Below are 15,021 nucleotides of genomic sequence, written 5' to 3' on the forward strand. Positions count from 1 at the left end.
ATCAAAAGAAGTGTTGCCAGCAGATCCAGAGATTCTGCCACTTTGCTCTGGTGAGACCTCACCTGGAGTACTGTGTGCAGGTCTGGAGCCCTCAATATAGAAAGGACATGGACCTGATGGAGCGGGTCCAGAGGAGGGCCACCAAAATGATCAGGGGGCTGGAGCACCTCTCCTATGAGGACAGACTGAGGGAGCTGGGGTTGTTCAGCTTGGAGAAAAGGAGGCTCCGGGGAGACCTCATAGCGGCCTTCCAGTACCTGAGGGGGGCCTACAGGAAGGCTGGGGAGGGTCTGTTTACAAAGGCCTGCAGTGACAGGACGAGGGGCAATGGTTTTAAGTTGGAGAAGGGGAGATTTAGATTGGATATTAGGAAAAAGTTCTTTACCATGAGGGTGGTGGAACACTGGAACAGGTTGCCCAGGGAGGTGGTTGAGGCCCCTTCCCTTGAGATATTCAAGGTGAAGCTCGACGAGGCCCTGGGCAACCTGGTCTAGTTGGGGGTGTCCCTGCTGACTGCGGGGAGGTTGGACTAGATGACCTTTGGAGGTCCCTTCCGGCCTGGACCAATCTATGAATCTATGAACAGAACAGGAAAGGAAACAGAAACAACAATAACACTGAGAGAGGAACATACAACCACGATTACGATACCACCGCTTGCTGACTGGACCCAGGACGCCCCAGCCCGCTCTGCTCCCCCGTGGTGACTTCCTCTCCCTCCCCTTCCCCGGCTAGCTCCGGCTACCCCCTGGGCATGGCTCCCATGGGATGGAATACCTATGTCCCTGCTGGATCCTGGGGGGAATCAACCCAATCCCTGCCGGACCCAGGACAGTTATTTCAAAAAACTCAACACTTACATGAGATTTTGAACTATATCAAAAGTAGGTTAGCATTTTCAATGAGTAATTTTCTAATAATTTCTCACTGCATTATTAAAAGCCTAACTACAACTACAAGTTTTGTCTATACAATGTACTCCATTACTTCACTTGAATTCCTTAAAACCTTCTGCTTTTTATTTTCTTTAAACACAATGACCACTTAATTTTTTTTTTATTTCAAAGTCTTTTTGAACTTTTTATTGAACTGGAGAATATTACACAAATATTTATTGTAAGGTTGAAGAGAAAAATAAAATTATCATTTTTACTGCCAATTTTAGTTTGCCAATTTGAACACTGAAAGCGAAGAAAGCAAAAGCATTCTTAATCTGTTATTAAAATTAATAATTCAGATATGTTTAAATAAATCTTCAAAGATTTCAGATTTTAGTTTCTTATTTAGCCTTTCCAAAAAGCTGTCACAGAAAGAAAAATTTAAAAAAGAATAGGAAAGCTGCCAAGGTGAAACATACTTTTCTGAAAAATATATTGTTGCATCTTTACCAGTCACTGTCCATTTCTTACAGAAGAAGATTAATTTTCCAGAAATAGCTATTCATGCCTTCTTGAAAGGTTGGTCCTGATATCTCCCCATCAACCATGTTTTGATCCAGAGCTGTTGTCTTGGTTCCGGCAGGGATAGGGTTAATTCTCCCCGGGATCTGGCAGGGACACAGGTATTCCACACCAGGTGAGCCATGGTCTATAGCCAGGAGCTGGCCGGGGCAGGAAGTCACTGCTTGGGAGTGGGCTGGGCCTCCTAGGTCTGGTCAGGATCTGGTTGGTGACTGGGTGGTACAGTAATTGTTTTTGTATATTCCTCTATCATAGAATCATAGAATCGTCCAGGTTGGAAGAGACCCTTGGGATCATCAAGTCCAACCATCTACCCTACTCTACAAAGTTCTCCCCTATATCATATCCCCCAACACCACATCTAAACGTCTCTTAAACACATCCAGGGATGGTGACTCAACCACCTCCCTGGGCAGCCTATTCCAATGCCCGACCACTCTTTCTGTGAAACATTCTTTCCTAATGTTCAGTCTAAACCTACCCTGTTGGAGCTTGAAGCCGTTCCCTCTTGTTCTGTCATTAATTACCTGTGCGAAGAGACCAGCACCAACCTCTCTACAGTGTCCTTTCAAGTAGTTGTAGAGAGTGATGAGGTCTCCCCTCAGCCTCCTCTTCCTCATACTAAACAGTCCCAGCTCCTTCAACCGCTCTTCATAGGATTTGTTTTCCAGGCCCTTCACCAGCTTCGTTGCCCTCCTCTGCACTCGCTCCAGCACCTCGATCTCTCTCTTGGATTGAGGTGCCCAAAACTGGACACAATACTCGAGGTGTGGCCTCACCAGTGCTGAGTACAGGGGCACAATCACCTCCCTACTTCTGCTAGTCACGCTGTTTCTAATACAAGCCAGGATGCCATTGGCTTTCTTGGCCACCTGGGCACACTGCCGGCTCATATTCAGCCGCTTGTCAATTAGGACCCCCAGGTCTCTTTCTTCCAGGCAGCTTTCCAGCCACACTTCCCCAAGCCTGTAGCGCTGCTTGGGGTTATTGTGGCCCAAGCGCAGAACCTGGCACTTGCCCTTGTTGAAACTCATACCATTGATGTTGGCCCAATGATCCAATCTATCTAGGTCTCTCTGTAGAGCTTCCCTATCCTCCTGGGAATCAACACTCCTGCTTAACTTGGTGTCATCTGCGAACTTGCTGATGATACACCCTATGTCCTTGTCGAGATCATCAATAAAGACATTAAACAGAAATGGTCCTAACACTGAGCCCTGAGGCACACCACTTGTGACCGGCTGCCAGCTGGATTTAAATCCATTGAGCACCACTCTTTGGGACCTTCCAGTCAGCCAGTCCTTGATCCAGCAGATCGTATGCTCATCCAGGCCGTGTGAAGCCAGTTTTTCCACAAGAATTGTATGGGGGACATCCCTGTTATTGTTGTTGTTTCTTGTTCCCTTTGCTGTTCTGTTAAACTGCCTTTGTCCCAACCGACAAGTTTTGCCTTTTTCTTCTGATTCTCCCCTCACGGTGGGAGGGGACAAGAGAGCTAGTGCATGGTTCTTTGTTGCTGTCTGAGGCTAAACCACAACAGCTGTCTATACCTTGTAACACACTAACCCAAAGCACCATGCTCATGCATGCCTATCAGATGTTCCTCATTCCCAGAAAGCCCCAAACTCTCAGTTCAGAGCCCTCCATCCTCTCAATATACTGCAACCAATCTCTCCTTTTTCTAGCCAACCCCTAATGCCTTTACATTCATTTACCAGACTGAGATCTCATTCAACAAAAATTCATGGAAGGACTCCACTGGGAGAAAAATAAGGTGTGCTACAGAAAAGACAATGCATGGCTGCCCTAAACATCTGAACATATTAAATATAATATTTCCAATTGGTATTGTTGGATTATCTCATCAACTCTTAGCCAAGGATGGCAGCAGCCTGATAAACTCAGGTTTCCAGACAACTCTTGGCTTTCTAAATATGTAAAAGCATTGAAATGAGGCAGAATTTTTATTTTTGTGCTCTGGGTCTTCATGTGCTCTCTCTTCTTTGCAGATCAAGATGTCTTCTACAGAAGCTCCTCAAATAGGCACATAGTCTATCAGGCTTGGAAACCTACCAATCTATACAGTGCTGAAGTCTTGAGTTCTCTGGATAACCTTTTCATAACAGAACCACCAGTTTAGTCAAATTTTGTTGAAAGATTTGAAAAGTACTTTAAAACACAAGCAACTGATTGGATAAAATGTAAATTAACATTAATATGACAGAAAGCTCTTAGCATGGAATATCCATATGATAGCAATCTGGTTTTGAGGAGGTGTCATAAAATCCAATAAATGTGGGGGTTTTTTCTGCTGAGACATTTAAACACAATTTAATGCATGTACTCTTTCCTCAGGAAAGCTGTAGCTAGCACAACCCCCTCTGAAAGACTGCCTTAATAATTTGGGTAAGCAGAGACAAAGAGACGGCAGTACAACAGGCTAGTCATCTGTATATGTACTAATGTTCAGATACCTTCCATCTGGAATGTCAAAACTACTCCAGAAAGGCGATCATGCCTCTGAGAGCTTAAGTGTGAAGATTGCATAGCAGCAGATTTCTGTTCCTATTCCTTCTCTTCATTTTATTCATCTCAGTGGATAGCTGTAAACATTAACATTAAAAACTGTCTTCCTGGTTGAATAACCAAGAAAAGGTGAACAGAAAATATAAATAAGTGGCACAAAACCCACCACACCTACACTGCAACTCCATTTGCCTAACACGGTAGAATGTGGTAAAAGTTAAAAATACAGACATTTATTATTACAAGCTGAAAAATAATGACTTTCAAGTCTGTTGGGTTTTGTTGGGGTCCCCCCCCTCCAAGTACATCAACATTCTTCAAGGTTTGTTTTTTTCTGCGTGTTTTATTTTTCTATTTATTGGTATGAAAAATTACCTCCTCCTTCAGTGCATGTTTCTTCTGCTCCAAACAGATTTCTTTAGCATGCATCAACTGTAAAGTCTCCTTAGAAACTGCATACTGAAGCTTTTCCATACGTTCCACTGCTGCTGCCCATGCTGCCTTACCAAATTTTTTCTGGTCTGCTCGCATTCGATCATACACAGCTAGAGAAGGGAAGAAAAAGCAGACAGCTTATCAGTCTACTCTTCAGATCACTAGTGATTCTACTGTAGAGACTACGCACACATTTATATCCAAAACCAAAGTTCTCTTAGCAGAGAGTAGTCATTCTACGGAGCATTAACCTTCATAGCCAAGATGGAAGTATTCTTAGGATTTGTGTAAATATGTGATTAGCTATTTGTTTATCATTTAGTCATTATAATTCCAATTTTTGTTACCCACAGAGGAACCATTCTGAATACACAATACTTGAACCACACATTCAGAACTCTTGACTTAATAAAAATATCTGGTTAATATTACCATGGGGTCTTAAACTTCATCCCATTTTTTCCCTACTTCTGAAAGCCCCAATTATCAGCTACTAAAGTCTCCAGTTTACATTGATAACTTTTAGAGTGCAGTCATAAGTTTAACACAAATTTGCAGAGTGAAATAAGAATTACAATTTAAAACAAAAATTTCAGCTTGACCTCAAGTGTGATTCTGTAAGAATACTGAATTAAATTTAAATAAGAACTTTTTTTTTTACCTCAAAATGTAGGTTGCTTTACAAAATTAAATAAATTAACTAAACAAAGTACAATCTGCCCTTAATATGCAGAGATGAATGAGAATCTTTTCAGTAAGCGTTCAGAGTAGCAGCAATCCCTTACTTTATTCAGACTCTCTTCTTGAGCCCCAGACATCATCTAGGCTGATACACATTAGACTTTTGCCATTTTTAATGTACAGAACAATCACATAATACTGTACACTTAGCTTTGCAAAGCAAAAGCCACAAGAGTCACAGAACCAAAAGGGGTAGCATTCAGTCCCTAGATGCTAGAAGATATTACATGCTGCTGTTAGGTAATAAAAAATACCTTTTTGTTCTCATGTGTTTTTCCCCTGTCATCTGTTAATATTTTGGCATGTAAGACCACCCTGTGATCATCAGGAAGCCAAAAAACCCCAAAACATAACAAAAAAGGCAAGCAATCTGTACGCCAAAGGTCTACAGTTCTCAACAGTCTCTAGGCATTTCATTTCCCAGTGTTTTTCTCCACAATCTTGACTGCTGTACATAAAAACAGCATGTAAACAAAACAAAAACTAAGTAAATAAACATTCTCTATCAACTAATGGGGTATTTTACTTGCCTTTGTCATACTAAAAAAAGAACCAGATTGATTAAATACATTTAGAATTTGCTCCGATTAAATTCATTCCAACATGCTTGAACTGGTTTAGTCATTTTTTCAAAATAAGGTGGAGTTTCATGTTATCCTTGACTTGGGTCATCACTGAAAGGAATAATTTTGCAGTGACTACTTCTCTTGAAACAGATCTAGTAGTCATGCAGGGAGATGACAGGAAACCTACCCATCTGTTGTGGTTTTGGCCAGATTGGCCAATCAGAATGACAGATGGCCCTTCCCCCCCTCCAAAGAGAGGAGAGGAAGAGATAAAGAGATTTAGAAGTTTAGAATGAACTAAACTACTTTAATGAAGAATTAATATTAAAATAAAAATAAAGAAGAAAATAATGAAATAGATACAATATATACAAAACCGTATCAAGCTCCCAGGATGACAGTCACGTCACCAGCAGGCACTGGGGAAGTCCCAGACTGGACTCAGCGACGGATGGGAACTGGATTCCAGCTCTGGAGTCGGGAACACACGGATCGGGATCAAAGGCAGATGAACAGACAGAGTCCTCTCTGGACATCGGCCATCGCAGGAAGGGGCTGACCCTTTGATCCCTCATCTTTTATACTGAGCATGGGGCAGATGGGATGGAATACCCCAGTTGGTCAGGTTTGGGTCACCTGTCCTGTCCACTCCTCCCCACCGATGTGACCCCTCTACGTTTTTTCCGTTTCCGACCCTCTAAGGGGGCAAATAACGAAATTGGCTGACCTTGGTTGTTATGGCAATAAGTATAAGCAAGGGCCTCCCTGCATACCATTCCTTGGCATGGAGCACAAACATTGGGCTTATCATTCTGAGAACGAGCAGTTTTCTCCACAATATACTGTTAATTTCAGAGAGTTAGAGGAGGCCGAGCTAGGATGTATAATTACTGAACAGAAAGTTGGTTCTGTTTCACCTCAAACCAGGACACCATCAAAAAAAGATTTTCTCCCAGGTATTTCACTGAATTTCACTGAATTTTTAGAGTTGGAAGGGACCATAAAGATCAGATACAGCTCATTTATCTGGTTGCACAATCGCTATCACCAAGGCAAAGAAACAAACAGGAACCTGCACTCAAGGCAGGGAAAAGAGTGGGACAAACTAGCAGTGGTAGCCCACAGTCAAACTAAAAGAGGTGACATGAAACCACATCCTCAGGTTTGTTTGCCCTAATAAATTGATTATTTAGGTTAAAATGGTACAAGGATGAGAGCATAGATGAATATGCAAGTTATATGACCTGGTTTGACTGCACCAACACTTTAGTAAAATTGCCGCATTCTTTAGGTATAGAAATGCCAAGGTTATATCCATGAAGATTTCTGAACAACAGAGCAGCTTTCACTGAGTAGTTAAACCGAGCTGTTGATTAGTATTTAGAGCTATGAAAAAAATTACTGAAAGGCAGGGGAGACAGGAAAAGGAAATTCATTGAAAGGTAATAAAACTTACTATGGTGGTCTGTCATATCCAGTATAGAAGACAGAATCCATCAGGGACTCTATGCTCCCTAAATCCTTTGCAAATGTACAGTGCAGCTAATACAATCACATTGAGAAAGTGGTTGTGAAACTATATTTAAAAATTTCTATTCTGCCTGCTTCTGACAATGTTCTGAAAAGGCTTATTTGTGAAAAATTTGAATAGACACAGAAGAAAAAACAAATGAGAATAATGACTGCATTTTCCTCACAAAGGACTGATAAAAAAATAAATCAAGCACACAGTACAACACAGAACATAGTAAACATTAAATAAACTTTTAAAGATTTGTTACTTGAGTATAGGATAGTAGAAAATAGCTACCTTTCTGTGCTTTAGCTGTTATTTCAAAATATTTAACTGTAAGATCTTGAATAGAAAGCACAGCCACATGGGCTTTTCTCTGCCAATCAGCATCTTCTTTTTGTAGACTCTCAATTCTTCTGGGGCCTAGGTAGTCATTCTCTACTGAGATCTGAAAATAAATCAGTCCATAATCAACAACACAATTAATCGTTGCTATTTTGCCAACAGCAAGCAGTTTCAGGGTTGCTAAGAAAGAAAGAAAAACATAAAGGAGAGAAAACTACCAGCAAATTGCCATGGCTTCCATTCAACAGAAAACACTCTTCTGAAGTGCCCCTTTCTGTTGAAAGGTACATCCACAGTTTCATCACTATTCTTAATGGAACCACAACAAACTCAAATGTAAGTTTGATCTGCCAGTATCTTTCTGATAAATATCTTATTATCTTCAGATAACAAGCATGCTTCATCCAGGCTTTCTTCCAGCCTGAAATAATCACCTAGGAGGTGATTGTCCCCCTCCACACTGCACTGGTGCAGCCCCACCTTGAGTACTGTGTGCAGTTTTGGGTGCCTCAATATAAGAAGGACATCAAACTACTAGAGTGTGTCCAGAGGAGGGCAATCAAGATGATGGAAGGCCTCGAGAGCAAGACATGAGGAGCAGCTGAGGTCACTTGGCTTGTTCAGCTTGGAGAAGAGAAGGCTGAGGGGTGGCCTCATCGCAGTCTACAATTTCCTCAAGAAGGGCAGCAGAGGGGGAGGTGCTGATCTGTCTCTGGTGACCAGCAATAGGACACGTGGAAATGGAATGAAGCTGCATCAGGGGAAGTTCAGATTGGACATTAGGAAAAAGTTCTTCACTGAGAGGGTGGTCAATCACTGGAACAGGCTCCCCAGGGAAGTGGTCACAGCACCAAGCCTGTCAGAGTTCAAAGAGCACCTGGATGATGCTCTTAGTCATATGGAGCAGGGAGTTGGACTCAATGATCCTTAGGGGTCCCTTCCAACTTGAGATATTCTATGATTCCATTCTGAAGTAAATGAATGCTCTTTAGTCAGAACAAAGCTAGAAGCAGGGAGATGTGCTGGGGTAGTGGGAAGTAGTCATCAATATTTTAGTAGTTTTCCTGTTATAGATGACTTTTTAAAACATATTTTCCTAGTGACTGGGAGTTCAAATATCTTTTCATTGCTAAGACCAAAGCAATTTTATTTTGAAGAGACAACTATCTGAAGCCAGTAAAAGATTTGGAGTTTCTTGTAATAATTAATTAAAAAAAATAGCTTTGCCAAAACTGAAAAATATTTTTTACACACTTTTAAAAAGTTAAGGTATTAAGTAGTCTGCAGACAAAAGATTATATATCTAATAATTAAATATTGAAGCCTGCTCCTGCAACACCATTTACATCAGTTAAGACAACACCTCACTAGTATAAACAGAAACCCCCAAATCCAAAAGCACTCATAATCTTCTATGTCACCAGATATTTTAACCTGAAGTTCTAATACCTTAAATATTCATCTTTATTTCACAAAGCTTCAATCTGGTTTCAAACAACCATTCCACTCTATAGTTAAACTACAAATAGTAGGTTTTTAAGTGACTGTTCAGGATCTACCTCTGCATATCCACTTAGCCCATCTCTCTGAGGGAGGATTTTTAAAAGTAAAAATATATGGATGCCTTCTATGTAATTGTTCATTTCTTGAAAAATGTTTAAAGTAGTTTAATAAAATATTTTAACCTACTTCTTATATATTTCCAAAACCCTTAGAAAGGCAAAAGGCAAAAACAAAAGTAAAAAAAAAAACCAAACCCTGAACAAATGATAAGTGAATAATAATTTTACTAGATAGGTTGTAACATGTAATTTTGTGAAGTACATTCATACTGTGATTTCCACAGGGAATGCTTATGAATGGAAAGACAAGAATTTCCAAATAAACATCAAACTGTATGTATATACCAGTGAATGATGACTGGTGAAGTTAATGCTTTCTATTTACGCAGAACTCTGAAACAGCAAGTTCCTTTGAGAAGTAGGATAAAAACAATACAGTTAAAAGTCTTCCTTTTTTATTGCTTGGTAAAGATGAGGTAATTTGATACTGGAATTGACATGGGATCACTGAGTACTGTAACATTCTTGTTAGCCATAATTTCTAAAAGAATAAGAAGCCTCAAAGTAACATTTCTTCATAAAGTTTTGCCTGCCAAAACATTATTCACACACAGTGCAAGCTAGAGAGATTTATGAAGGCTCAATACAATTGTAACTTTGTTCCCTAGAGCAAGCATTTACAAGTAACAAAAAAGGGAAGCACCTTTTCATTAACTGCAATCCCAAGTATGTCATCCAGTCATTCATACTGAGGGTATTCATATGGCAAGGCACAGAAAACCCAAGAAGCCTTTGCTTTAGCAATACCCATACAAGTATGCATATTTATGTGTGACCTTAAGCAGATGATCATGGTCCTGCAAAGCTTTAGAAACTGGGGAAACAAGGAAGATGGAGCTGTAAACATTTATGAGGATTGACCAGTTCAAGGTGGTGCAGTTACTGATGAGTACCTTCCCTTTATGCATCTGTTCATATACACATTCATATTTAAAAGACACCAAGCAGCATACTCCACAAATGACTGTCTGGAAGGAGGTCCCCAAGTAGTTGTATGAACAAGAACAGACCAACATCATGCCTTGAGGCTGCAGCAATAGTGGAATGCTTAACAAAAGCCTGAACAGAGACCCAGAAAGAAAAACAGGACAGAAGCATTTCCCTAGTGCTGCTTGAGCTGACCTGCCCTGATGCTTAGCAGTCTTATAGCCTATACCTATACAGCTTGTTATCTAGCAAGACAGTCAAACTCTTAGAATTATTGACCATGAACATGAATGGATGAGGATTCTTACTGAAGTGTCTTGTAGTACAAGCAAAAGACCAAAGCACATCTAATGGTCATGATATGTAAGGACAATACAAAGAGACACTTTGGCCTCCGCATTCTGCAGCTTGGATAAGGCGCACAACTTCCTAACTCCAAAGCCATGAAATGATGAACGAAGGAGCAGGTTCTCATTGTTTCAAAGGGAACATGCATACAACAGGCTGACGCACGGAAACAAACCCTACAACTCGAATAGAGTTATAAAGCAGGTATGTTTATTGTGGCGCCAGGTGCAAGGGGGATTTCTCCTCCTAACTTGCACACTGGCTCGTAAAACAAGTGTCTATTTATGATAAAAAGCATACATATTCATTAATGTGAGCTGGGTTATTATAATTAATTCTAAGAAAAGGCGTTACTATTCTAATTATTTCTAGGAACTCATTATCATAAGTCTCCTCCCCTTGCCGCATGCGTACTGTCACCTGGTGGTCGTGGGCCAGGGTCTTCTGGAGGAAGGCTCATAGTCTTCTTCACCGTGTACTTTCACCTTTGGCTTAGAATGCTGGGCTGGCTGGACCCCAAACCGCAAAACTGGTCCCGACCAGATGGACACTTTACCCAGACAATTGGGTTCCTCCTTAGCATGCAGGCTGTTCCTGCTATCTTATACACAAGGCCAGCTCCTTATCTTGGAATGCTGGGCTCCTGGGCTCCGAGCTCTGTTCTTTGCCAAGCTGTACTAAATCTACACTAACGACCTTTAACCATTCATTCTCCGAATCAAGTCCCCCCTTTTCTTTCACCTTTGTAAATTCTTTTACAATTGCCTATAACACACTTTCCTTCTCCATCTGATTTCTACAATACTTCCCTGACTCCACTCGTTCACGGAGCTGATGCTTCTTCCATTGAATGTATTCGTCTTTGGCCCCCCTGGTACAACACATAAGACATCTAGTTAATGCACACACTAAGATTCCTAACACAAGTATTGCTACTAGAAGGATAAACAGTTGTTTAAGCCAAGCCAGGTTAGGTAACCACGAGGTTAACTTTTCCCAAAGGTCTGAAAACTCGAATGTGGTGTCATCTTGCGCAGTCTGATGCAAAATCTGAGTTTTAGCTATGAACTTGCTCCATCCCCAGGCTATTGTCCTATTCACCGGCCCCCTGCGTCTATATTCCCCGTGTTCCCAGGTACAATTGTTACTGCTAATTAACACAACAAGCTCTTCTTTCAACACTTGTAAATCAAATCTGGGTCCTAAGGGGTAGATATTATCATCGTACTCACAATACCTGTTCAACTCATTTCCCCCTCTTGCCCAAAATTTGGGCCAGGTTCCGTTGGCACAGTTCCAATCGCTTGCTGCCACCCCATATAGAGGCAATTTCATTTCTCCTTTGGGTAGGGTAGTACGTACCCAACAGTCTGACAGATTAGTAGCCCTTGCCAATGTTTCCAGATTTCGTGAATATGTATTCACATCCCATGTCCCTCCCCCTGAAATACAAAGTCCTGGCACGTTGATGACTATTAATGTCATTAATGTCCATCTTTTCATTGGAGGCGAAGTTTCAGGGGTCCGGCCTGCGTTGATGTCCATTGGGGTTCTGGAGCCCTCTTGACGCGAGTCCAATGGATCCAAGTGGCTTGTTCCTTAATCTTTATGGCTGTGTGAGTGGTCAGCAGTACCTGGAAGGGACCTTCCCACTTTGGCTTCAGTGGTGAATCTGTAAAAGACTTGACATATACATAATCCCCAGGTTCGATCTCGTGTACTGGTCCATCCAGCCCACGAGCTCTTGTTCCCAGAACCAGTTTTTCTACCCCTCGGAGCTGTTTTTGTAAATTTATCATGTAATCTGTCAATATTTCATTCCCCAACTCTGTGGATGTCCCGTCTTGTACACTATATAGAATCATAGAATCATAGAATGGCTAGAGTTGGAAAGGACCTTAAAGATCATCTAGTTCCAACCCCCCTGCCATGGGCAGGGACACCTCTCACTAGAGCAGGTTGCTCAAAGCCCCATCCAGCCTGGCCTTGAACACTTCCAGGGATGGGGCATCCACAACTTCCCTGGGCAACCTGTTCCAGTGCCTCACCACCCTCACTGTAAAGAATTTCTTCCTTATATCTAATCTAAATCTCTTCTCTTCCAATTTAAAACCATTGCCCCTTGTCCTGTCACCACTCTTCCTGACAAAGAGTCCCTCTTCAGCTCTTCTGTAGGCTCCCTTCAGGTATTGATAGGCTGATATGGTCTCCCATAGAGTATTTCAAAGGGGCTCAAACCTTCTTTGGTTCTGGGTTTTGTTCTTATCCTGAGAAGGGCTAATGGTAATGACTGAGGCCAGGCCAAGTTAGCTTCCTGGCCTAGCTTTACAATCTGCATTTTGATTAAGTGATTCATCTTTTCTACCTGACCACTCGATCGTGGATTGTATGGGGTGTGAAGTTGCCAATCTATACCCAATAATCTGCTTACTTTTGAAACAACCTTTGCAGTGAAACGAGATCCTCGGTCCGAGGAAATCACTGCAGGAACCCCAAATCTCGGTATAATTTCTTGCAACAATGCTTTAACCACTTCTCTTGTTTTATTGGTTCGGCAGGGAAACGCCTCTGGCCATCCTGAAAAGGTATCAGTTAATACCAATAGGTATCGAAACCCCCCTTTTCTTGGAAGCTCTGAAAAATCAATTTGCCATTGTTGTCCCGGATAGTTTCCCTTCCCTATTTGGCCAAACTGGACTCTGGGACCTGTCCTAGGGTTGTTCTGTAAACATACCTCACACTGCTGAGTGACTTGTTTGACAGTGGCATATAGATTCCGAGCACATATTAGCCTACTCAGGTATCTGTAAAGTGCCTCTGTTCCCCAATGGCATTTCTTATGTTCTGCCATGACTACAGCCCATAGTAACGAGAAAGGCACTATTATTTTTCCCTGTGGGGTTCTGGCCCATTTCCCTTCAATTTTCCCATTTAAGTCTTTGATCAATTTGTGATCGTCCCTAGAATATCTAGGTTCGTCGTCAATTTGTATCTTACCATCTGGGACCAAGGATTGTACCTCTGCATTACCCATCTCTGCTGCTCTTTTGGCTTCTCGGTCCGCCAGTGCGTTGCCCAATTCCACAGCGGTGTTCCCTTTTTGGTGAGCTTTGCAGTGCACGATAGCCACTTTGGTAGGCAGTAATACTGCATCTAAGAGCTTGAGAATTTCTTCAGCATGTTTTATGTGTTTCCCTTGTGTAGATAAGAGTCCTCTTTCTCTCCAGACCGCCCCGTGAGCATGCACCACCCCAAAAGCATATTTAGAGTCTGTCCAGATATTTATTCATTTCCCTTTGGCCAATTCCAGTGCTCGGGTTAGTGCTATTATCTCAGCCTTTTGGGCTGATGTATTTGGGGCCAGGGCTTTGGACTCTATTACCTTCTCTGTGGTGGTTATCGCATAGCCAGCTTTGCGTATCCCCTGTTGAATGAAGCTGCTCCCGTCGGTGAACCAGGAATCCTCGGCATCTTCCAATGGTTCTTCTTTCAGGTCTGGTTGACTGGAGTACACAGCCTCGATTGTTTCCAAGCAGTCGTGGGTCACTGATTCTCCTTCGGTTCCGCTGAGGAAAGAGGCTGGATTGACAATGTTAGTTCCTGTTATTTCTACATCATCTTGCTCTATCAGGATAGCCTGGTACTTAAGAAACCTCTGAGGTGAAAGCCAATGCCCCCCTTTTACTTCCAGTACTGCTGAGATGGTGTGTGATACCATAACTGTGATTTTCTGGCCTAGGGTGAACTTACGGGCCTCTTGGATGTTTATTACCACTGCTGCCACTGCTCGGAGACAGCTAGGCCACCCTTTACTTACTCCGTCGAGCTGTTTAGAGAAGTATGCCACCGCCCTTCGATAGGATCCCAGATTCTGAGCTAGGACTCCTAAGGCCATTCCTTGCTTTTCATAGGAAAACAACCAGAAAGGTTTAGTAGTATCAGGTAATCCCAGGGCAGGTGCTTCCATTAACCTCTTTTTTAACTGATGGAAGGCTCTGTCCGCTTCCTTATTCCACACAATATTCTTTGAGTTAGATTTTAATAACTCGTATAGCGGCTTTACCAAGAGTCCGTAGTTATATATCCTGAGACGACACCATCCTGTCATTCCTACAAAGGTCCGAAGTTCCTTAGGCGTCTGTGGTCGAGGTGTCTGGCAAATGGCCTCTTTCCTCTCCTTCCCTAGTGTCCGTTGGCCTGCGGTTATTTCATATCCCAGATAAGTCACTTGCTGCTGGGCTATCTGTGCCTTCTGTGGAGAAACTTTATAGCCATTGAGTCCAAGAAAATTTAGCAGGCTCACAGTCCATTCTAGGCATGTGTCTCTGGTGTCAGTGGCGAGTAACATATCGTCCACATACTGCAATACCACTCCTGTCCCAGGCGGGTGTTTCCACTGTTCTAAATCTTTGGCTAGCTGATTTCCAAAAAGTGTTGGACTATTTTTAAAGCCCTGTGGTAGCACAGTCCATGTAAGCTGTGTTTTCCTTCCGGATTCTGGGTTTTCCCATTCGAATGCAAATAAAAGTTGGCTCTCT

The 15,021-nt window shown here is 42.1% G+C and overlaps 1 protein-coding gene across 1 annotated transcript in view; it reads right to left on the minus strand.

Moving 5' to 3' along the window:
- LOC141476793 (junction-mediating and -regulatory protein-like) overlaps positions 1–15,021 on the minus strand; it is a 221,418-nt gene that overhangs the window by 51,846 nt on the left and 154,551 nt on the right. The window contains exons 3-4 of the mRNA XM_074165595.1: positions 7,539–7,689; positions 4,362–4,531 (exon numbers count right to left, since the gene is read on the minus strand). Coding sequence (XP_074021696.1) covers positions 4,362–4,531; positions 7,539–7,689 — 321 coding nt within the window. The remainder of the gene's footprint in view (positions 1–4,361; positions 4,532–7,538; positions 7,690–15,021) is intronic.

The sequence above is a fragment of the Numenius arquata genome, chromosome W (genome assembly GCF_964106895.1).
Source record: "Numenius arquata chromosome W, bNumArq3.hap1.1, whole genome shotgun sequence".
Taxonomy (NCBI): Eukaryota; Metazoa; Chordata; class Aves; order Charadriiformes; family Scolopacidae; genus Numenius; species Numenius arquata.